Here is a 22,691-nt window from a genome sequence, read left to right as displayed (position 1 = left end):
AATAAGAATAAACTCCTCAAAACTCAAAAAAAATTAAAATACCTAGCTGTATCTATATTTTATTATCTACGAGTTCTTTTGAATTCTAGGTATAGTACGCGACAGGTTGAGATGGCAATTTGCCTGTCGCGTATTATACATTTATAGACAATTTATTATATTTAGGTAATTAATTAAAGCTAGGAGGGTTTCAAATGCGCCCCAGTCTGAGAAGAAGCTCACACTGCATTTCATTATGTAACCCATCACCGTCTCACTACCGGTGTCTTATCAGAATGAAAAGAATTTAGGCTATAGTCTACCACGCTGGACCAGTGCGGATTGGCAGACTTCAAACCTTAGAGAATATTATTGACAACTCCCAGATGTGAAGGTTTTCTCACGATATTTTCCTTAATCATAAAAATAACCGAAACAGCCGATGTCCGATTTCCGCCTCGTACAAATTTTATTATTATGGCCATAAAATACCAAACGTTTCATGATCATAATACTTTAGCCATAAAAAGTTAGGTATAGCTATATAGACGCTACGAAATTGTACAAATAGCTTCTTTTTACGATACTCATTAAATGGCCAATAAAAGGAAAGGTCACGTGAATCATAGAATTACAATCTCTCTATGCGCCTTACAAATGAAAAAACCGACCAAGTGCGCGTCGAGCCACGCAGTGTAGGGTTCTGTAGTAATATTTCGCAAACCAGAACCATTTTTTGATACAGGGATCCACTGTATCAAAAAATGGTTCTGACATACCCGCAATAATTTTGAAAGATCTATCCAACACACCAAGAGATAGATGAGAAGAAAATTTGACCCCACTTTACTACTAGGCTATAATGGGTAAATATTTTCACTATTTTATTTTACAGCTTTTTAGTACTAAATACTAAATAGTCTCTTAGTGTCTGAGCTAAGCCGCGGCCGGACGAACGGACAGACACACAGATGGACATCACGAAACTGTAAGGGTTCTTTGTTTACTACGGAACACTGAAAACTGTCGCAAGGCAATGCAAGAATATGAGCTTCTAATCATACATTCTGCTTTCGTCGCTTGGACTGACCTACTTTTTAAAATTCTATTTCAGAGAAAAGAGTTCTGTAGCTCTATATTTCTAAGCTCTACTATATTTAAATCATAGGCGGGTCGAACCTGCATCACAGTCTACGACAGGGAAATTCTAAAACGTCGAGGCTTCGATGTCATTGGCAGGCGTCAAATGTTAGTACATAATACATTTGACGCAGGAAGCCCTAAAGTAGCCGTATTTTTTTTTGATTTTACGTCGCCATAGCCTAATATTTGACATAATTTTATCGTCGATTCAGGATCAAACCGAGAGTTCCCTCACTTTAGTTCACTCTGCGAATTTAATAGAGTTTTAGGAAATCCGTACTCCATAGTCAAATTTTAGATGAGAAAGTGTACCTGTCTGTTATATTTGCCTAGATACACTTTCACTGGTGTATCTTGGCAAATATATCAAGCCAAAAACAAGCAGCAATCCCTACAAGAGATCTATGTCCATTATCCACCGATTGAAACACCGATATGAAAAAGTCTCCATTTGCTTATGTTTATACCATTTGATTATTTCATGTACTTGGATGACTACAATACCACATTCCATTAAAATGGACATATACAGGTAGTTACGCTGGAAAAGGTGTGCTTTACAAAATGATAGTTACAATGACCGCCGAGTTTCTTGCTGATTTTTCTCGGTAGGAAAGGAATTCTAAACCAGTGGTAGATACATTCGACGATTCAAAAGTAGTTACTTGTAAAAGTTTAATTGAAAAAAAATATATATTTATTTATTTCTTGTGCCGATTCGAAGCGCCCCACCGAGCGTACCTACCGGGAATTAAAATTGACACTTTATGTCAAACGATCTTTGTGTTGACACTATGTTGACAGACGTTGCATCAGTAACATAAAAGTTCCAAGTATGCTCACATGACATCTGCTATCAGCAGAGCCAAAAAAGTTGAAAAATCCAATTGTTTCAAGTCAGGTCGGCAATCGCAAGTCCAGCGTACCAACTTGTACTAATAGAGGTCAGTGCCACGTACGGTACCTGTAGCATTTGCACGTGCCGCTGCCGTGTCAGTCGGCCTATCGCGCCTTCGCACGCGACGACCGTACGCAGGCTCGATACTGGAGCATTGTCAACAACGATTGAATCATAGATATGGAAATGCTGTTGATAGAGTTGATAGTCGTCATACCTACCTATCTAAAAATGTGACCTGTTATGTAACAGCTTTTATTCATATTTTGTTCATAAACATCACTGGTATTACGTATTGGTATAGATCGTATAGAGGAACCGTAGGAAACTTTCAGAAATCATACCTGTTACAATTAAACACTTAGGGCTGATTTTTTAATCGTCAAATAACTTTTATCTGAGGAACAAATATGAGGTTTTGTCAATTTTGAGGGTTCCGTACCTCAAAATCCCTTTCCCTATATCCCTTATAGGATTAACATCACTGGCATTACGTATTGGTATAGATCGTATACTAGGAACCGTAGGAAACTTTCAGAAACCATCCTAGTTACAATTAACACTGAGGGCCGATTTTTTAGTCGTCAAATAACTTTTATCTGAGGAACAAATATGAGGTTTTGTCAATTTTGAGGGTTCCGTACCTCGGAATCCCTTCCCCTATATCACTTATAGGATCACTTTGTTGTCCATCAGTCTGTCTGTCTGTTTGTCCGTCTGTCCATCTGTCCGTCTGTCGTGTCTGTCAACTGTCGTGTCTGTGAATCTGTGGTTATATCACACAAAAAAAAAATGATTTCACGAAAAATTTAATTCACTAAATCACATATAGACGGCGCAGGCCGTTATTAACTTGCAGAGGTCTACATAACGGTGTTAGGTACCTATATCTTGTACGATGGTACGGAACCCTTCGTATGCGAGTCCGACTTGCACTTGACCGGTTTTTTTATAGGAAATCTGTCAAAACGTCAAAATTCTTCAGATAAAAGTTATTTGACGATTGAATCGGCCCTAAGATAGCAAATAACTTAGATAGATCAGGATCAGTAAATCTGTGTTACTATTAAAATATGCCAAGTTTAAAACTGTCATTGTAAAGATATAAAGAGGTGAAATAGAGTTGTTTTCAACCGGTAGCTTTTATGGAAACAAGGTTATGGACACACAGTGGAAAATATCTAAATGTCGATTGACCTTGATCGCCTAACCTATTTTATTGGACTACTATTAAAGTAAATTACTACAACTTTCACAACGAATTTTATATTTCGGAGGTTAAAATCTAGGTTTTAGTTCGAAATTCATTAAATTAACTTAACAATCTATTAACTATACCTACCTAATTTTAATTTGTAAATGTTCCGTTTTCTTTGATAAAGAAAAGCACTTTCTTTGACAAAGGAGCTGCTAATAATAATAATTAATCATTATGTATAATATCTTGAGTAGAAAAAACCGTCTTACTTAATAAACTGAACCAGTTTAACTTTTTGTGTTTATTTCAACTTTTTTCAAATTTTTTTCATTGCCAATAAAACTTAAAATTAACTAAAAACTATTTAAACAAACAAGTAAACCGTACCTATATCTATGTAGGATCGAATAGTATCGAAAGTTTTTAATTTCATTTCAAGTACAAAACGATAACTCCTATTATTTAAAACTCTTTACAAATAAAATGTAGAATATAACATGTATTTTCATAAATACATTCACAGTTGCGCGTGAAACTTGTATAAGTAACTTTTCAATCAATTCAATAAAGTTGAAACTAAATACAAAACTTCAAATGGCATAGTTTGGAGACATGTCGACGCCAGACGCTGCAATGCATATATGTATCTAACTTCTTTACATATTTTTGTACACGTGGGATAAGATTCTGGACTTTATCTTCGTTAGATAGCAAGCTCACGTTAAACCTTTTCAACCCCCGACCCAAAAAGAAGGGTGTTATAAGTTTGACGTGTGTATCTATGTATCTCTGTATCTGCCTGTGGCATCGTTGCTCCTAAACGAATGAACCGATTTTAAATTAAGTTTTTTTTTGTTTAAAAGGTGGCTTGTTAGAGAGTGTTCTAAGCTATAATTCAAGAAAATCGGTTCAGCCGTTTGAAAGTTATCAGCTCTTTTCTAGTTACTGTAACTTTCATTTGTCGGGGGTGTTATAAATTTTTATTTACACTTGTTCATAATGTTCTCTGTGGAAAAGGATCTAATTTTCACATTTCGAGTGAAAGGTGGAGAGTGTGTATTATTTAAGTAGTACGGTCTAATTACAAGTTACAACTAAAAACTCAATATCATTGTGTTGTGAAGTTGTATAGTTACCAAGAGAATAACCAGAAATTGGATCGTTAATAAACATATTATGACCCCGTAGATAATATATTTAGATACAATAGAATGATCGCAGATCACACAAAAGAAAAAAAAAGATACAATAGAAAACTAATACCTCTATCATAGAAAAATATTAAAGATAGGGACGGGTGGTAAAAGGTAAGTAAAAAAGGAAGTAATAATGTTATGGATTTAAAGTACTTGGGGCCTAGGGGGATTACTAGTCATGTATAATTTACATCCAAATGTAGACAAGTAGGTTAAAAGCAAAGCGGTCAAGGGCGACCATCGTGGCACCACATAACCCAACCCTTTTATTATCGTAAAAGAATAGGTACCAGCCAACTTACGCTAGGTAATTGATAGGTCACATAGTCTTACATATTCAGTGAAGTTTGAAATTACAAAGTGTCGATATATTATGTACCCCCCTCCTATGATGGGGTAGAATTGTCAAAAATCCTGAAGCACGTAGTAGTTAGTATATAGTTACTTCCTTTTTAATCAAAAGTCGAAATACCAATGTTCACAGATATAACTTGAAAAAGGACTTTCATACAAAATTTTATCCCTTATGAAACCCCATCCCTTTTATTTGTATTTGTATTCAAAAAGCCTTTCTAAGTGGGTCATTATAGTTAGCTGTCGGTATGCCTTTCAGCCTGATTAGTCCAGTGGTTTGTGCTGTGCGTTTATAGATCAGATAGTCAGTCAGTCAGACTACACAATTTTCAGACCCCTATTTCACTCCCCTAGAGGGTGAATTTTCAAAGTTTCTTTCTTAACGTACTATATCTACATCATAATAGGCTATCTGCATGCCTTTTAGCTCGATGCGTCCAGTAGTTTGAGCTGTGCAATTGATGAACATCAGTCAGTCAGTCAGTCAGTCCGGAAACCATATTTTTATTTATAAGACACTTTCCCCTTCTAATTAAATTGCGACCAATAATAAAATAACAAAACAACATAAATACAAGTGCATGTTAGTGTAGTGATCTTGAATAACTATAAGGCTTCGAGGGTGCAGGGAAAAAAGTTTATTGCACGTGGACACGCTCCGTTGCATTTTATGTATGTAGAGGCATGCAAATCGACCTTCATTACTCGAGATGGAAGTAATCGACTAATGACTAGTTTTATCTACCTAGTAGTAGGTATTAACATTATCTAATAAACGAGTATTAGGTACTTTTAAGTATAGATTTTAATAGTTAGATAAATACGTCTTATTTTTATAGTGTGATTAATCCAAGAAGTCATTTGTATGCGTAAATACATGCATAATCCTAATAATATAAATGTGAAAGTGTGGATATTTGGATGTTTGTTACTCAATCACTCAAAAACTACTGGACGGATTTGGCTGAAATTTAGAATGTAGATGAATTATATCCTGGATTAACACATAAGCTACTTTTTATCCCGGAAAATCAAAGAGGTCCCGCGGTATTTTGAAAAACGTAAATCCACGCGGATGAAGTCGCGAGCATCAGCTAGTACTTAATATTTATAAATGCAAAAGTAACTCTGTCCATCTATGTGTTTAGTGGAATATGGGCATCCCTAAAAAAGACTATCCAGCAGCGTTAAAAGTGAAAAATGATGATAGAAAAATGTAAATGTAGTTTTCCCAATAGAGTAAAATTCTAAGCGTTGCTTTGCTACAATACGTATAACGTTTCTTGGTAAATACTTAAATGTATGTCGAGACGTGAAGATAACGATGCAGTATGTATTCAGCGAGCATCCCATACGGGCGATGCATATTGCATACTCTATTATGTAAACGGTAGGTACTCTACATTTGCATATCCTGTCCAAATCTCTAGGTATGCACGCTACGTATAATACAGACCTTTTGTTTATAACATGATGAACGCTTTTCTGAAAATTGGGAAAGCTTTCGTACACAAGTGTAAATTAAAAAAATTATCACCCCCAACAAGTGAAAGTTACAGGAACTAGGAAAAAGTTGATAACTTTCAAACGGCTGAACCGATTTTCTTGGATTATAGCTAAGAAAACTCTCGATCAAGCCACCTTTCAAACAAAAAAAAAATTAAATTAAAATCGGTTCATTCGTTTAGGAGCTACGATGCCACAGACAGATACACAGATACACACGTTAAACTTATATATAATACCCCTCTTTTTGGGTCGGGGGTTAAAAATAAATTTCGTTTTGCGTTTTCGGATCTCATCTGTCTACTTTACTTAGTTCACGATCTAGTTGAAACATCATCTCACGTTTGTACTTTTATTTTCTCGACGAATTTCGAGAAAATACGAGCAAATCGATGTGAAACAAATTGGATGAGTGTTCAATTCAACTACTTACATACTGAAGTGGAAACGTAAATTTAATTTATGTGTAAACTAGAGGATGCCCGCGACTTCGTCCGCGTGGATTTAGGTTTTTAAGATCCCGTGGGAACTCTTTGATTTTCCGGGATAAAAAGTAGCATATGTTCGTCCCAGGGATATAAGCTAACCCTGTACCAAATTTCGTCAGAATCGGTTAAACCAATAAACTGTTGGGCCGTGAAAAGGTAGCAGACAGACAGACACACTTTCGCATTTATAATATTAAGTATGGATTTTCATGAACAAGTAAATTGTAGGGATCGTAGCATTTAATATGTTGTTATATACAATAATTCAATTTAATAATTATTTATTGCGTGTGTGTATGTGTATAGTGTGTTGTAGTGTAGTATTTTCTATTATTAAGGGGCAAGAGTCTGTAGAACTCAGTTCTTCTACTGCATACTTAATAGGAAAGCTATTAAAATCGACTTTGTTTAGTGGATTAACAAAACGAACTATTAGGTGGAGCCTACAGTTGCACCCCCCAGGTCGAAAGCCTTGACCCCGCCCCCGTCAGGCAGGTGGCATTTACGAAGGAAACCTTATAAAAAATATAGACCTATACAAGACTACTTAGACTTAACATTCTTTACAAATGGATTACATTTTCTAAGAGAGCAACATTTTCTACGTAGGGATTATAGAAAGTTTGCACTTTGCGTATTCACATGCAAATGTTAACAACCCTTTTTAACCCCCGACCCAAAAAGAGGGGTGTTATAAGTTTGACGTGTGTATCTGTGTATCTGTGTATCTGTGTATCTGTGTATCTGTGTATCTGTGTATCGGTGTATCTGTGTATCTGTCTGTGGCCTCGTAGCGCCTAAACGAATGAACCGATTTTAATTTAGTTTTTTTTGTTTGAAAGGTGGCTTGATCGAGAGTGTTCTTAGCTATAATCCAAAAAAATTGGTTCAGCCGTTTGGAAGTTATCAGCTCTTTTCTGGTTTTCTTATTACTTTTATCTCAGGGCCACCAGAAGTTACGTATTTTCTGACAAAGGAAATATGTACGATTGAGTAGTGTTAGTAAGTACTAAGAACGCATGCCTAGCCTACCTGCTAGCTTGCTTAGACGGCCAATTTTCAGGTTTCTGATAATCAAGGTACATAAAAACATTACTTACCTCACGTAAATTCTCCAAGCTGATTTTTACGTATATTTTAGGCAATATCCTTAAAAATAAGTCGCCAATACTCCTAGACACTTCCCGCGTCGGCCGTATTGCTTTGCAGACGCTTTAAAGCTCCCAAAACAAGTAATTACTTAACTGCACGTAAATTCTGACGCTCCATTTTTATATATGTCCACCAGACAATTATTTTAAAACCTTTTACAAGAGGACAGACCTATCCAGAGGGCCAATCATCCCCTAAATTCAATTTTAATGCCTCTGTGGGTTTGAGCGCGAGGGCATTATCTACGCGCATGAGACTGAGTGAGACATGTATTAGGATGTATTGGCTTCTCTCTCTCTCTCTCTTTCTCACTCTCTTATAGTTTACTTATGTCAATTAATTATTAATATTTAAAAAAATCTGCTAAATATTAAAAAAATTGGAGAATTTACGTGAGGTAAGTAATGTTTTTATGTACCTTTATTACCTGATACCTGAAAATTGGCCGTCTAAGCAAGCTAGCAGGTCTGTAGGCATGCGTTCTTAGTACATACTAACACTACTCAATCGTCCACATTTCGTTCGTCAGAAAATACGTGACCTCTGGTGGCCCTGGGATCTTTCACTATTGTAACAGAGGTTCATAATATTATGTCAATTTACAAATGTCAAGCTATCAAGATGGACGTTGCCTAGATACATAATTATTTATTTGAAAATGATGTTTTGGAAAACTCAGATACTTAGGATCGTAGGCGCGGAATTTCTAATTTATAAAATATTATAATCACAGTTAAACGACAAAACATCAATTCAATTATAATATCCAACAGTTAACCAAAGGCGACGAACAATCAACCCAAGCCCAAACTATAGTCAAACTATTTTTAGGGTTCAGTAGGTATCTGTAGAGAAAAAAAAATGTTGTAGCCTCGACAGTTATAGTCGCGTAGGAGTGCATGGCATCATTAAATATCGTGGGAGGCGATGACCCTCCGCGCGGCTGAGGTTCCCGCTTCGTAGTCGCTTTGTCGCGCAGGTTTGGATTGCCACCTTTTTTTATTTTATCTGCTCGAACTCATCTTATTTACTTTGACAAAATACGTTTAAAATTCATCATCATCAGGATCAACCCATCGCCGGCTCACTACTGAGCACAAGTCTCCTCTCAGAATGAGAAGCTACCACACTGGCCAAGCACGTATTGGCAGACCTCACGCATCTTTGAGGGAGCATTATGGCCAACTCTCAAGCATGCAGGTTTCCTGACGGTGTTTTCCTTCACCACTTCGTTGTCTGTCTGTGTGTCCGTCTGTCGCATCTTTCAAGAGAATCAAAACTTATAAATTGGGCACTTCCCGTTTACCTAGAATCATGAAAGGCAGGTAGCAATATCTTATAGCCCAAGCACTCTACTCCTGTGGCCCAAGTAAAGAGAAAAATCCAACAACTGAATTGTCATTACATAAAAAAAAACTTGCACGGAACTCTTTATGTGTGAGGCAGACTCGCACTTGACCGGTTTTTGAAAGTTATGTCAAATAAAAATTTGACATGCAATAACAAACAAAATAAAATACAAGCCACTTTATTCCTTATTTCATCGGGTGAAAGTCGATTTCAATTTAATCGTATATCTTAAAAAGCGAAATATTATACGACTACGTAAAATGGGTACATTTTTAAAGCAACGACATGTTAGAAACAGATATTTCGTTTTGGTCGTGTTAAACTATAAGTGAATACTTTGTGAGTCATTCAGATAATTCTTGATTTAGTGATGTTCGGTTAAAAATATTTCATGGAACGTATAATTAACATAACATTGATGTTACTTTTGGAGAGATATTAGCTGCCTTATTGGATTTATATTATTATAGAAATTGGGTCTTAGAATGGCACAAATAAACGGTAATTTATAAATAAAAGTTTAAAAAGCGTGAAATAAAAATTAAATTAAAAATTTAAAAAACCCCCGACACATAAACCTCTAAAAAGTAAAAAAATAATAGGTAAGTATGTATGGGCCCTTTAAGAATAGTATAAATAGTAAAGTTTTTATCCAAGCGTTCGTTGCGTCGGGGGACCGCTAAAGACTATTCTTTCTACAACAGATGACTTTCATAGTTTATGATAGGTAGCGGTCCCCTGGCGCAACGAGCGCTTGGATAAAAACTTTACTATTTATACTATTCTTAAAGGGCCCATACATACTTACCTATTATTTTTTTACTTTTTAGAGGTTTATGTGTCGGGGGTTTTTTAAATTTTTAATTTAATTTTTATAGCTTAACTGGCTGGTCAGATTTTTTTCTTTATTCAGATACAAGTTAGCTCTTAACTGCAATCTCACCTGGTGGTAAGTGATGATGTAGTGTAAGTGGAAGCGGGCTAACCTGGAAGGTAAGGAGTGTGTTGTGGTTTCTATACGGCATCGTACCAGAATCCTTGGCGGCGGTAGGATGGTAACTAGCCACGGCCGAAGCCTAACCAGACCGACCAGAGGAAATTTAGAAATTATGAAATTCCAAATTTCCGCTACTGGGAATTGACCTCGGGACCTCTCACTGACAAGATCACAGCGCTCACCAATGCGACAGGGATATCGTTTTTTTGTTGATTAATTGTCCATCAATTACTCTGTAATGGAGCAACGGATCGACGTGATTTTTTGCGTGTAATATAGTTAGAGACCTGGGAGAGTGGCATATGCTACTTTCAACCTGGAAGATCACAGAGTTCACTCGCGATTTTCAAAAACCTAAATCCACGCGAACGAATTTACGGGCTTCAGCTAATTAAGTATATTATTTTTATATTAGTATGCACATGCATACTTTAAAAATAGGAAAAATGTTTCATAGTGCAAAACATCCATTGACTTAGATATGCATAATATCGATTGCAAGATAGACTTAAGTTGCGAGTTCATCACATTGGGTTACTTAAAATGAAAGACTTGTCTATTTTGCATGCAGCCCGTCACCGTACAACAAAAATCAAAGTTCTATAACTACTGAGTACTGCATCATGATTATCATACTTATCAACCCATTGCAGGCCTACCACTCAACACGAGTCTCCTCTCAGAATGAAAAGGGTTTAGGCTATAATCCACCACGCTGACCAAGTGTGAATTGGCAGGCTTCATGCACATATCTTTGGGAACATAATTGAAAACTACCCGGCTAGAATTCTATCGTCTATATAGGTCTACTTGTCTACTTTGGAGTTTTCATAATCTAGAATTTAGTCTAGCGGGTGTCTAGACCCACCTGCATGGCTATTCTGTATCTTTGAAAGTTTTCGTTAGACACTGAGTCCAGTTAGAAATCCATGAAATTTAGGTCACGTGTTTTTCTATTCCGTATCTAATGCGTGGCTAACTAATTACGAGTATCTAACACTTGGCAGTTGGCCAACATTAACATAGTAGCGTATTTTATCGACTTTATACGGCCAAATTAAATATCTCTGCCTGACAGGTAGCGTTGTAGAAATGTAAGACTTTTTAAATTGTACGACTTCGACTAGTTTTTAATTATTATCTATGGACATTTGACATTGTCATTACATCAGTTTGAACTTTGACTTGAATTTAAACGGTTTTGTGTTTTGCATAGATTAGTGTTTTGTAGTACCTAACTTTGAATTATGACTATAGAATGACTATAGAATTACAGTATTCTTGAGTGCTTTTATTGTGTACCTACCTAAGTATTCCTTCAGCACACCATTTGAACGAAATCATGAAGCATATTTTGTCTATTTAGATGCCTCCAAGAAGAAAAGTCTCTGTGCGTCAATTCGAACTCTTGGTCGAGTTTGCAGAGACCCATCGCGATATTGCGATGGGTCATCTCATTGGATCAAACATGGTTGGGACATCGTATTGAAGATAGATGTCCCCATTGGGCGCTGATATGTACCCGTGGCATAAAAATGCAGAGCTGCTAGGATCTGCAATAAATATAAAATCCAATTTTTGTGCTTGGATGAATAAATACTCAGGATGGTATGCTCCGAAAAGTCAAATGAAGCAGGGGAACTGTCAGTTGATGAGTATGTGTGCGTTATGGAATGATACCATTCACATATGAAAATTTGCCTATTTTCCTATTTTTCCCTATTTTTCCCTTTCACGATGATATTAAAAAATGAGATCTCATTAGATTAGTCTTTATTATGATAGTTACAAATCGATGGATGTTCGATGCTAGAAAATAATAATTTATCGATTGCAACGTATTAAAATTTACCTACTCTGTTTTTACATAATTTTGATTAATTACAGTATAGGGCCTCTGGCCTTATTGAAAATCTCTGCTTAACAGGGTGCCCATCACCATGTTTACTATATAATCGTATCCTGACAGTTAAAAATAAAAAAGTTAAAAAGTCAAATATAAAAACGCAATATATTCACTAAAAATATTTAATAATAATCCAAGTATGTACCAGTTAGCGATTTTATTTAGCGTATCTCGCAGGGTTAGTAGACTATTCACTACTTTTGGTGTTATACACCGGGCAAGTTTACATCCCTATATAGATCTCTTACCAAATTACACAAAGCGGCTCTTGGGTAGCGGTTTTTTTTTTTTCTAAGCCAAATTCAAAGTTATTTATTCAAAATGGGTTCATATTTTATTTGTCTTGTGTTTTCTGACATTTATGACCTTAAAAAATACCTAAATAAAGATAAATATTCTAGCTATCCGTATAGCGTCCCATCTTTGACCACATCACGCGTGACGAGTCCTCCGTTCGTCGCTAAGGTTGTTTTGGTGGGTGCCTACCAAAACAACCTATCATGGACTAACTATAACTAAATAATATTATTAATGTAGTAAGATTTTGATTACCTATTTATTTATTTCTTTATTGCACACACAAACATATACATTTACAAAAAACATAGAAGACAACATGGTAAGTACGTTGGACAGATAAAAACGTATGTTTTTATCTGTCCAACGTACGTACACCAATTACGTAGGTACCTAGGTACTTCATGATAAATTTGGCATGCAGCTATTATGACGGAGACTGGTATATTAAATGTACTACAATTTAGTAATAAGTTTTGTTTTAGTTAAATTTCAATATCAATTTAAAATCTTTTAATTAACAAAACAGCCTTTTTCGCTTAGTTATATTATGATTGTCATCAAAAATAAAATATAAATTTGTCTAAATATAATGAAAAAAAAATTGCACATTTTTAGGCAAAATTACCCCATTTATTTTCTGACAACCCTAGACTTCAATTTGAAGTTGTGTAATTTGCACAGCACGATTACGATACGATTTAAAATTAAATTATTTCATTGAAGTGTCAAACAAAAAAATATAATCACTACGTTGTGTCAAATGCGTATCGGAAGGTGTTAAGTGACCAGTTTCGTAGAATTTATGTTGAGTTTGTGTGCGTGACGTGTAATTACAGAGATTTGGTCGATAGTGGGTCGATAGTTGTGCTTCCTTCGTTTGTACGGCGGGGTCACCGGTTGTTTTTGTGTTAAATTAATCTCAATATTTTCTTCCTCAATATAAATATCAGAATTTTATTTTTATTTGTTATTTTATTTTATACCAGAAAGTTGTAACAATTAAGAGACAAAGAAAGTAAGGGAAGCACTCTATAAGAGATCTCTACCAGTGACCCTTGGCAGTGCGAGAGGTTGTAAAGGGAGTAGAATAGGTACAAAGATAAAAATAGGTACTTTAGTACCTACATGAGACACCTTTAGTTCAATGCGAACAGCTGTCCTTCGTCGAGCGGCTTGGAGGTGAGGCCCGAGTTCCTCTAACACCTGCTGGTAGCCAGCCTTGCTCAAACGAAAGTTCGCAATGAACTCTGTTTCTGGCAGCTCCATTGGGTTATACATATCGCGCAGCCTGCGCCTGTGGACCCGTAGCGCCTTTTGTTGGCGCTGCTCTTCAGCATGCCCCATCAATACGGCACGAGCCATATTTTTTTCAAATTATTATCTACTAGCTGATACCCGCGACTTCGTTCGCGTGGATGTTGGTTTTTTAAAATTCTCGTGGGAACTGTTTGATTTTCCGGGATAAAAAGTAGCCTATGTGCTAATCCAGGGTATAATCTATTTCCATTCTAAATTTCAGCCCAATCCGTCCAGTAGTTTTTGCGTGAAGGAGTAACAAACATACACACACACACACACACATACAAACTTTCGCCTTTATAATATTAGTGTGACAACATTAACATAACCACAAAATATAGTACCTACTTGCTTACAAAATAACAATAATTTAACTCCGACGAACCAACCTTACTTTATATTACTTACCTTTTTACAACTAATAGGTAAGTACCTAGGTACTAGGTATCAATTTTTTATTATAATGTATTTTTCTGAAAAACCGAGCGGAATTCAGCCGATTTGTATAATTAATAAAAATCCTTCGAAATTAAAACATCTCTACATTCGTTGAGATTGCTAAAAAATTATTACCTCTATAAACGGACGGATTATAGTGGCGAGTCGCAAAACACTGGTCCCGACTAGTTGTTAAAACGATCGTAGCCACCTAATAAAGTTTCTAATTACAAACTGTCATTTTTGCTTAGTGAATAGAGTTTTAAAAACTATCGATACGAAAACATACGTGAAAAAGCATTTCCGGTTTCTATTCCATCCCATTAATGGCTATGATCGAGAGTCATTGTCTATGACGTCATCTTGGTTAAAAACTGACGTTAGCGAATAGAAAATTTGAGTTTGACATTTAATTATTAGAAATTTTCACGAAATTAGTGTGCCACTGAGATACAGCATAACCCTGCTGGACGCGCCATAATGCGCGCTACACTTATGAATAATACCTATTGTACTACGACGCAATACAAAGAAAAGTGTAACACATAAAAAATTCAAGTTTACATCGTTACATTTTTTTATTCATTAGTTTCACATTCATGTCACACGTGTTCAGAAATGTATAGTACTCGACTGGTCGAGATGGCAATCGGGGTATGAGGCGGGGGGATGCCCCGACAGACAAGACTGCATGGAGGCGGGGTGTAGTGAATTTTATTTTGGGCAAATGGAGCAAAAGTGTACCTAACATTGTAACATTGTGTTGCGGCGCGTCGCTTGTAAATGCGTAACAATGCCTGGGAACTTGTCCCACTATAGTTGACGGGGCGCGAGTGGGTGGTCAGGTAACTATTTTGCACCCTGTCCCTCAGTTGGCTCGTATGCTGGTTCTAACGTCCCGTCCCGTGCACCCCGGTCGTGCACCTCTACCGCGACAGGTAGATGTAATTTATTGGTATAGACGAAGAGAGGTTTCTTGAAATAAAATACTTATTTCGTATGCTAGTCTCTGGGCTGACTTGGGCTGACTGATTGGTCTCGGCTCAAGGAGTGGTATTTATATCATGAAGCCAGTAAAATATTCTCACACCAATGAGTGAACCCTTCGAGACCCTCTTTATTTCAAGCTAAGTTTTACACACTTATTTCTTAGCAATAAAATAGGTTGATTTAAACACAAAAATGACAAGTTAACATAAATTTAACCTCAATTGGCCTCTACAACACAATTGGCCTCTATTCTAATTTCTATTCTCGCTAGGCTCCTAATAAATCTAAAACATAAGGGCCTTTTAACCTACACTACACTACTTGAGTTCCAAATTCTATGAGTTTAAACACTTTAGTCAAGCAGGTAGACGACGCGAAGAGTCATAAATTAAACCGTTCTTGAAACGTTCCTTTTTTGTGGGCAAACAGCGAAACATGGCCCTTTGCCTAACTTATAGGTACGTCGTGCGCAGAATTCACACAATATTAAATCTAGTCGCTAACATCCTCCCCCTTGTGCGTAGCACCAATCTTCGAACCTGGCGATGCTACATCTGCTGCATCACGGCTGAATCTGAATTCTTAACTGGCTCGACGTAGCACTCTTCTTCTTGTTTCGAAAACTCAGGATCAGTAAACCACATGTGACTCTTTGATAAGTTTTCTGGTACATCACGCGTGTCATCATCGTCTGGATTCATGCAGTGCCATTCATGTGGTTGGGTGACATTTTCGATTTCAAGTTTATGCGCCACAAATGTCTTGAAGTGTCTGGGATACGACTTATTCCATGACAGGACAACACTGGAGTCTGTCCAGTAAGTCTTTCTCTTGATTGTCAGATCTGACTCATGTATAAGTGATTCAACTAGTCGGCTTCCCAGCAGTGCAGCTTGTTTTTCTATTTGCTCATCCCAGCCAATTCCACTTCTGCATATACTTTGCAGTAGCTTTTTCCCTTGTATTAAAACTGGTGATGCCAGCCCGAACGGGCCAAAAGTGCTCATGACTGCACTAGCGACTTCTCTTTTCATTGGGATTCTTTTTTCTTCCCGTACTTCTTGGGGTGTGTTCCGTAGGCTAGTACGAAACCTGATGCTGTCTTCTTCGGTGAACCACCGTAAGCCTAGAGTTTTCTCTTCTTTATCTCCAAGCTCTATTTCAGTCTTGTCTACATTTTCTTTTGTGATTTGCTGAAGAAGATTCTGTTGATTCGATGCCCATCCTATTAGTACGAACCCTGCTTTTCTGTGGATGTAATCTACTTCTTTCGCAACTTTCACGAGTACTTGTTCGGAGTAAAAGCTATGAAGATAATCATCCATGTAATGGTTACGTACTATAGCTGTTGCTGCATCTGGATAACGTTCTTTGAAGTCTTCTGCGTTTCTATTCTTCACAAAGATAGCTGTACTTGGTGATGAAGTCGCGCTGAATATGACGGTGTTCATCCCATATTCCTTCGGTGGAGCGTCTCGACGACCTTCTCGCCATAAAAATCTCAAATAATCCTTGTCTTGAGGTCTTATTTTTATCTGCAGGACCATTTCTTTAATGTCTGCTGCTACTGCCGTTGGGCCTTGACGGAATCTCGTTAATATCCCGAAGAGAGTTTGCTGAAGATCTAGTCCCGATAGAAGAGCGTCATTCAAACTTCTCCCTTGGGACTTAGCTGCAGCGTCGAAGACGATTCTGACTTTCTTTTTAAATGGATGTATGACAGAGAAGTGAGGAAGGTACCATTTCCTTTTCGAATCTCGTTTGTTTGGCGCCTCTTCTGCGTAGTCTTTATCAAGCAGATGCTGAATTTGCTTGATATATTCATCTCTTAAGTGAAGATCTTTATCCATTTTCTTTTCTATGGTGAACAGTCTTTTTTCGGCTGATTTGAAACTTTCTGGCATTTCATTATTTTTGTTTTTCCACAGCAATCCGACTTTAAAGCGTCCATCTTCTCGCCTTTTACAGGTTTTTTCTAATATCGTGAGAGCTCTTCCACCTGAGTCTGTCGTAGGTCTTCTTGGTTGCACTCCCAACGATTCTCCGAATTCCGTCAGTGAAGCGACTGGTCGACCGGGATTTCCTCTCTTAATTTCTTGAGATACGATCAGTTCCCAGTTGTCTTGTTTTATGAGTAACCGAGGTGGCTCAAACTCATAATAAAGAACACTTGTCATTTCTTTCAGGTGTGGATATTTTTCTATTCTTTCTTTATCCAGGAACTGTGGAGCAAGATTCAGTTCTTCGATGTTGCGAACACGATCGAGGCTTTTCTTTTCTTCTTGGTGGACTCCTCGTATTATTAAGTTGAGCTTCTCAGAGTCCCTCTTGCGTATCAATTTTCCTCCAACTGTTTCTAGCACCAATTCTTCTTCAGTTCCCTTTGCCCCAATATTCTTAGCTATTCGTGAATCAAGAAGAGAGACCGTTGATCCTTCATCCAAAAGTACTAGTATCTTCTGGGATCCTTTTGGCCCAAATACTTCTACCGGAATTATCTTCAGATAAGCCCTGGTTGTTCTCACTGCGTGGACTGGCAACATTGTATTCACTATCATTCCTGAATTCTCAGCTCCACTCGACTGTTCTGAGCTTATAAGCTCCGAGTGCAGCAGGGACTGATTCCCTCGTTTATCAGGAATGACATCTTTTGTTTCTTTCAAAGATGACGTCTGGATCCAGTTCTGAACAAGTGAAGCTCTTCCTCCTTGTTCCTCATCCAGATCGTCTTCTGAAACTCTGGTCGTTTCCACTGCGTGGATTGGCATCGCTGTATTCGCTATCATTTCTGAATTCTCAGCTCCACTCGACTGTTCTGAGCTTATAAGCTCCGAGTGAAGCAGGGACTGATTCCCTTGTTTCTCAGGAATGACGTGTTTCATTTCTTCTAACGTAGAGGTCTGGATACAGTTCTGAACGTGAGATGTTCTATCTTCTTGTTCCTTATCCAGACTAACTACTTTATCTTCAATTCGTTGTTTCTCGAATCTGATTCTGGCCAGATTAGCTGCTGCTTCAGCGCGCTGCAATTCTAAAAGCGCCAGTTCTTCTCTTGCTTCTAACTCGCGTAATCTGGCAGCAGTTCTCTTAGACCGAACTGACGTGCGGATAAAACCCCCTGATTCAATCGTCTTCAAGGTTCTGTTCTGGTTCTTCCACTCAGCCATCATCTCGTCAGTGGTCTTCTGTTCTTTGAGTCTAGCCCCATTTTCGAACATCTTCGTAACTTTTGTCGCGGTGTATCCCGAAGATTCCATATTTGAAGATCTTAAGTTCGTGGCTATAGCTTCGATAGATGTGGTCCCTTCTGATCTGCGCACATTCGCCTGTTCTGTTCGTTGCGATGTATTTGCGCGTAAGGGCACACATTCTTCCTTCTGGAACCTAGTGAGAGTCATATCTCTTGTTCCTGTTCGTAGCTTCACCTTCAAAAATCTTCAACTTCCAGTTCTAGAATCTGTCTTCCGGGATCCGGTTCGAAGGACCACTTGTTGCGGCGCGTCGCTTGTAAATGCGTAACAATGCCTGGGAACTTGTCCCACTATAGTTGACGGGGCGCGAGTGGGTGGTCAGGTAACTATTTTGCACCCTGTCCCTCAGTTGGCTCGTATGCTGGTTCTAACGTCCCGTCCCGTGCACCCCGGTCGTGCACCTCTACCGCGACAGGTAGATGTAATTTATTGGTATAGACGAAGAGAGGTTTCTTGAAATAAAATACTTATTTCGTATGCTAGTCTCTGGGCTGACTTGGGCTGACTGATTGGTCTCGGCTCAAGGAGTGGTATTTATATCATGAAGCCAGTAAAATATTCTCACACCAATGAGTGAACCCTTCGAGACCCTCTTTATTTCAAGCTAAGTTTTACACACTTATTTCTTAGCAATAAAATAGGTTGATTTAAACACAAAAATGACAAGTTAACATAAATTTAACCTCAATTGGCCTCTACAACACAATTGGCCTCTATTCTAATTTCTATTCTCGCTAGGCTCCTAATAAATCTAAAACATAAGGGCCTTTTAACCTACACTACACTACTTGAGTTCCAAATTCTATGAGTTTAAACACTTTAGTCAAGCAGGTAGACGACGCGAAGAGTCATAAATTAAACCGTTCTTGAAACGTTCCTTTTTTGTGGGCAAACAGCGAAACATGGCCCTTTGCCTAACTTATAGGTACGTCGTGCGCAGAATTCACACAATATTAAATCTAGTCGCTAACACATTGTGTTTAAATATTATGGTTCCAAAATCTGATCGCGTAGTACGCCTACGCTGCTACGAACTTCGTAGCAACTAGCAACAACAAGATACTTGTATTATGGTACCTAATTTAGGTCACAACACTACACGGTCGCTAAAGACAGAGTTTGTACCCCGTGGTCTTAGAAATGTAGGTTATTAGCATAATTACTAGGAAAACTGTACTGCAGTACTAAACAGACTATAAACATATAACTTGCTACTTGTTCAACCAAGAACAAGACAAGAAGTCGAATTGCGACTAATCTGATATTTTTAACTATGCATAAATTAATATTTTTAAACAACTACAGCCCTTACATTTAAAATACAAAAAAAAAATTAAAGAACATGACCCAACGAACTAAATGCATTTTACTACAGTGTTTAGTAGTAAAATGCATTCTTAGAAGGTAGTAATTTGCACGTGTTTTACTTTTCATAGGTACGGACGGGATGAAATCGATTACCTTCCGGAACAAAGTCAACCACTTTGACAACAAAGAAAATGAAGTAAGTTCTCGTTGTTAGCTGCTCAGTAAGCCAGTTGTAAGTTGTGTCACTTGATATTTTACATGACACACTTATTTTTTTAACCCCCGACCCAAAAAGAGGGGTGTTATAAGTTTCACGTGTGTATCTGTGTGTCTGTGTATCTGTGTATCTGTCTGTGGCATCGTAGCGCCTAAACGAATGAACCGATTTTAATTTAGTTTTTTTTATTTGAAAGGTGGCTTGATCGAGAGTGTTCTTAGCTATAATCCAAAAAAATTGGTTCAGCCGTTTAAAAGTTATCAGCTCTTTTCTAGTTTTCTTGTAGAAAAGAAGGTTAGATAACCCTTAGGTTCATAATAGTAAGTGTAAATTGACAAATGTCAAGCTGTCAAGCTGTCAAGATGGACGTTGCCTAGATATACATAATTATTTATTTGAAAATGATGTTATGGAAAACTCAGATACTTTGGATTGTAAGCGCGGAATAGTCCAAGAAAATCGGTTCAGCCGTTTGAAAGTTATCAGCTCTTTTCTAGTTACTGTAACCTTCCCTGGTCGGGGGTGTTGAAAATTTTTAATTTACACTTGTTTATATAAAGCTATCAAATGGGCTTGAAAGAAAAGTGGTGATTTACGATTTTTCCTGCAAATAAAATCTTATCACTTTTTTCTATCTAGATATTTCCTATTCGTAAAACATTTCTTTGTAGGTTTTGTAGGTAGTTGGTGAGTAGGTATTTTCTTTATCAACTAGCGTGACCGTTAAGCTACGTAAAGATTTTTCCATCTACTCAAATATGTTAATGGTTTATTGTAACGTGAAATTTCTGAAATAGAAAATTCTAACAACCTATGTGGCAATTATGTGGCTTCTAAATCTAATGTACCTATGTAATGTACTATGTAGTTTGTAGTGTAGTGTAAAAAATACGATGTTTTTAATATTTACGCTAGTTATTGGTTTTTTACTTTCTATCAAAATATACAAGTATATTAGTATTGAACAGGACATAAAATGCGATGAAATTATTTTTACATGACTGCCCAAAAAGGAGTGTCATGTTTTTAGGGTTCATGTGTGTATGTATGTGAGTTAATTTATTCCACCATAACATCTAATAGTCAAGTATAAAATGCGTAGAGGTATGCGTAGCACGGTGGGAGGGATTTGAGTAAGTCAGTCAGTTGAGTAGGTACATACCTTTGTAGAGGTTATCCGGTGCTACAGAAACCGTAGCATCTTCGTAGAGTTAAATGAAGACTTCATAAAGTTAGCAGCAACAGAGTGAATTCGTGATGCTCCCAGTGAATTGGGTCACAGAACTAAACTTCTAAAGAGAGTTACAAATTGCTTTTGTAAAGTAGGTTACTGAACACTGCAACAAGACACCGAACGGGCATGTTGGCTGCCACGTTTATAACTCAAAACAACAAGAAACTCTGACATCGAATAAACCGACTATTTACCTACTCGTATAAAATTTGAATGCATTCAAATAGTACGTTACGTTCTCTGAACAACTTTTCTAAAGTTGATTTGTAAGCGAGATATTATGTGCTTATATTACAAGAAAAGTGTTAAAATGACATTTTTAAAAGCTTAGGTATGTTCTGTTTCTATTCAAATTGGTAACTATTTTTCAGTTAGTTGAAATTTTGCAGAAAAATTGGTTTGGATGCGATTAATTATTATGGTATCATTGAGCTTGTGTTATGATTGAAATAAGAGATGAAATATTGTAGGCCGAATACAGAACCAGACAATGAGGCCAATACATTGCAGGGAAGAGTGCGACAGGGTGGTGTTACTCCCCAAAACTTTTATACGTTGCTTTTAAATCTATAGCAAAATCATTGATCACAAACAAAAGCTAGTAATGATAGCAATAACCATAAATTAAATAATATTCATAAATGGGATATAGGATATATCTAGGGAAAACTAAAGAATTTAGCACCGAGATTCTAAAAACTATAACAAAAAACTAGTTCACGTGGACGAAGTCGCGAACTAAAACTATTAGAAGTAGCAATAAAGAGAAATACCATCATTCGATTTTTATAATCATTAGAGGAGGTCTAAAAGTCGTGACCCGTATCCCGCATCTGAGGTCCTTTGAATTCAAACCCTTGTTAAAACTTTGAAGAGAACTTATGGCACTTGATTATTGCTCGCTCAAAAGCTCTTGCAAATTGAACTGACGAGTCCTATTGTCTACATAAGCATAATAATAATGCTGAAGTTTATACTAGGCCTAGCATTTACCCGCGACTTCGGCTGTGTCAGTTTATGTTTTTTTTGTAAGCCCCGTAAGAACCTATCCTGTCTTCTCTGAAGAAGAAAGATCCGTCAAAATTGGTTCAGCTGTTTCGATGATTGGCTAGAAAATGTGATTAATGCCAAACAGACAAATAAAAATATTTGTATAGGTTTGATTGAACGACACGCAATTATTAAAAGCTCGAAGAGCCTCATTTTTAAGATGCATATTTGACATTTTGTCTAGAGCATATATAAAATTAAAAAAAAAAAAATTGTAATAAAGAACTCGGAGACGATATTCATAAGAATCGCTGAGGAATGGATTTACAAGCTACGCATTATTAAATCACGCGTTCAAAATGTTTTAATGCCCATGCAGCAAAATGAAATATAGGGTCGTAGTTCGCCGTATTATATTATTGTTTAGAGGGTCAAAGGTGATTGACCTCTATAAAATATACGAAAGATTTTAGATACAAATCTTAAATTAATAAGAT

At 37.0% G+C, this 22,691-nt stretch overlaps 2 protein-coding genes across 2 annotated transcripts in view; both read right to left on the bottom strand.

The window, feature by feature from the left end:
- LOC123870193 (5'-3' exonuclease PLD3-like) overlaps nt 1–22,691 on the bottom strand; it is a 71,383-nt gene that overhangs the window by 43,524 nt on the left and 5,168 nt on the right. The window lies entirely within an intron of this gene.
- On the bottom strand, nt 17,677–18,656 carry LOC123870197. Its single transcript, XM_045913399.1, has 2 exons — nt 18,152–18,656; nt 17,677–17,933 (listed from the first exon to the last, which is right to left on the bottom strand). Exons 1-2 carry the CDS (start codon nt 18,590–18,592, stop codon nt 17,910–17,912), a joined length of 465 nt encoding a protein of 154 aa, XP_045769355.1. The 5' UTR covers nt 18,593–18,656; the 3' UTR covers nt 17,677–17,909.

The sequence above is a fragment of the Maniola jurtina genome, chromosome 12 (genome assembly GCF_905333055.1).
Source record: "Maniola jurtina chromosome 12, ilManJurt1.1, whole genome shotgun sequence".
In the NCBI taxonomy this organism is placed as follows: Eukaryota; Metazoa; Arthropoda; class Insecta; order Lepidoptera; family Nymphalidae; genus Maniola; species Maniola jurtina.
Note: the sequence above shows the minus strand (reverse complement) of the source record. Positions and strands in the feature narration are given on the sequence as shown.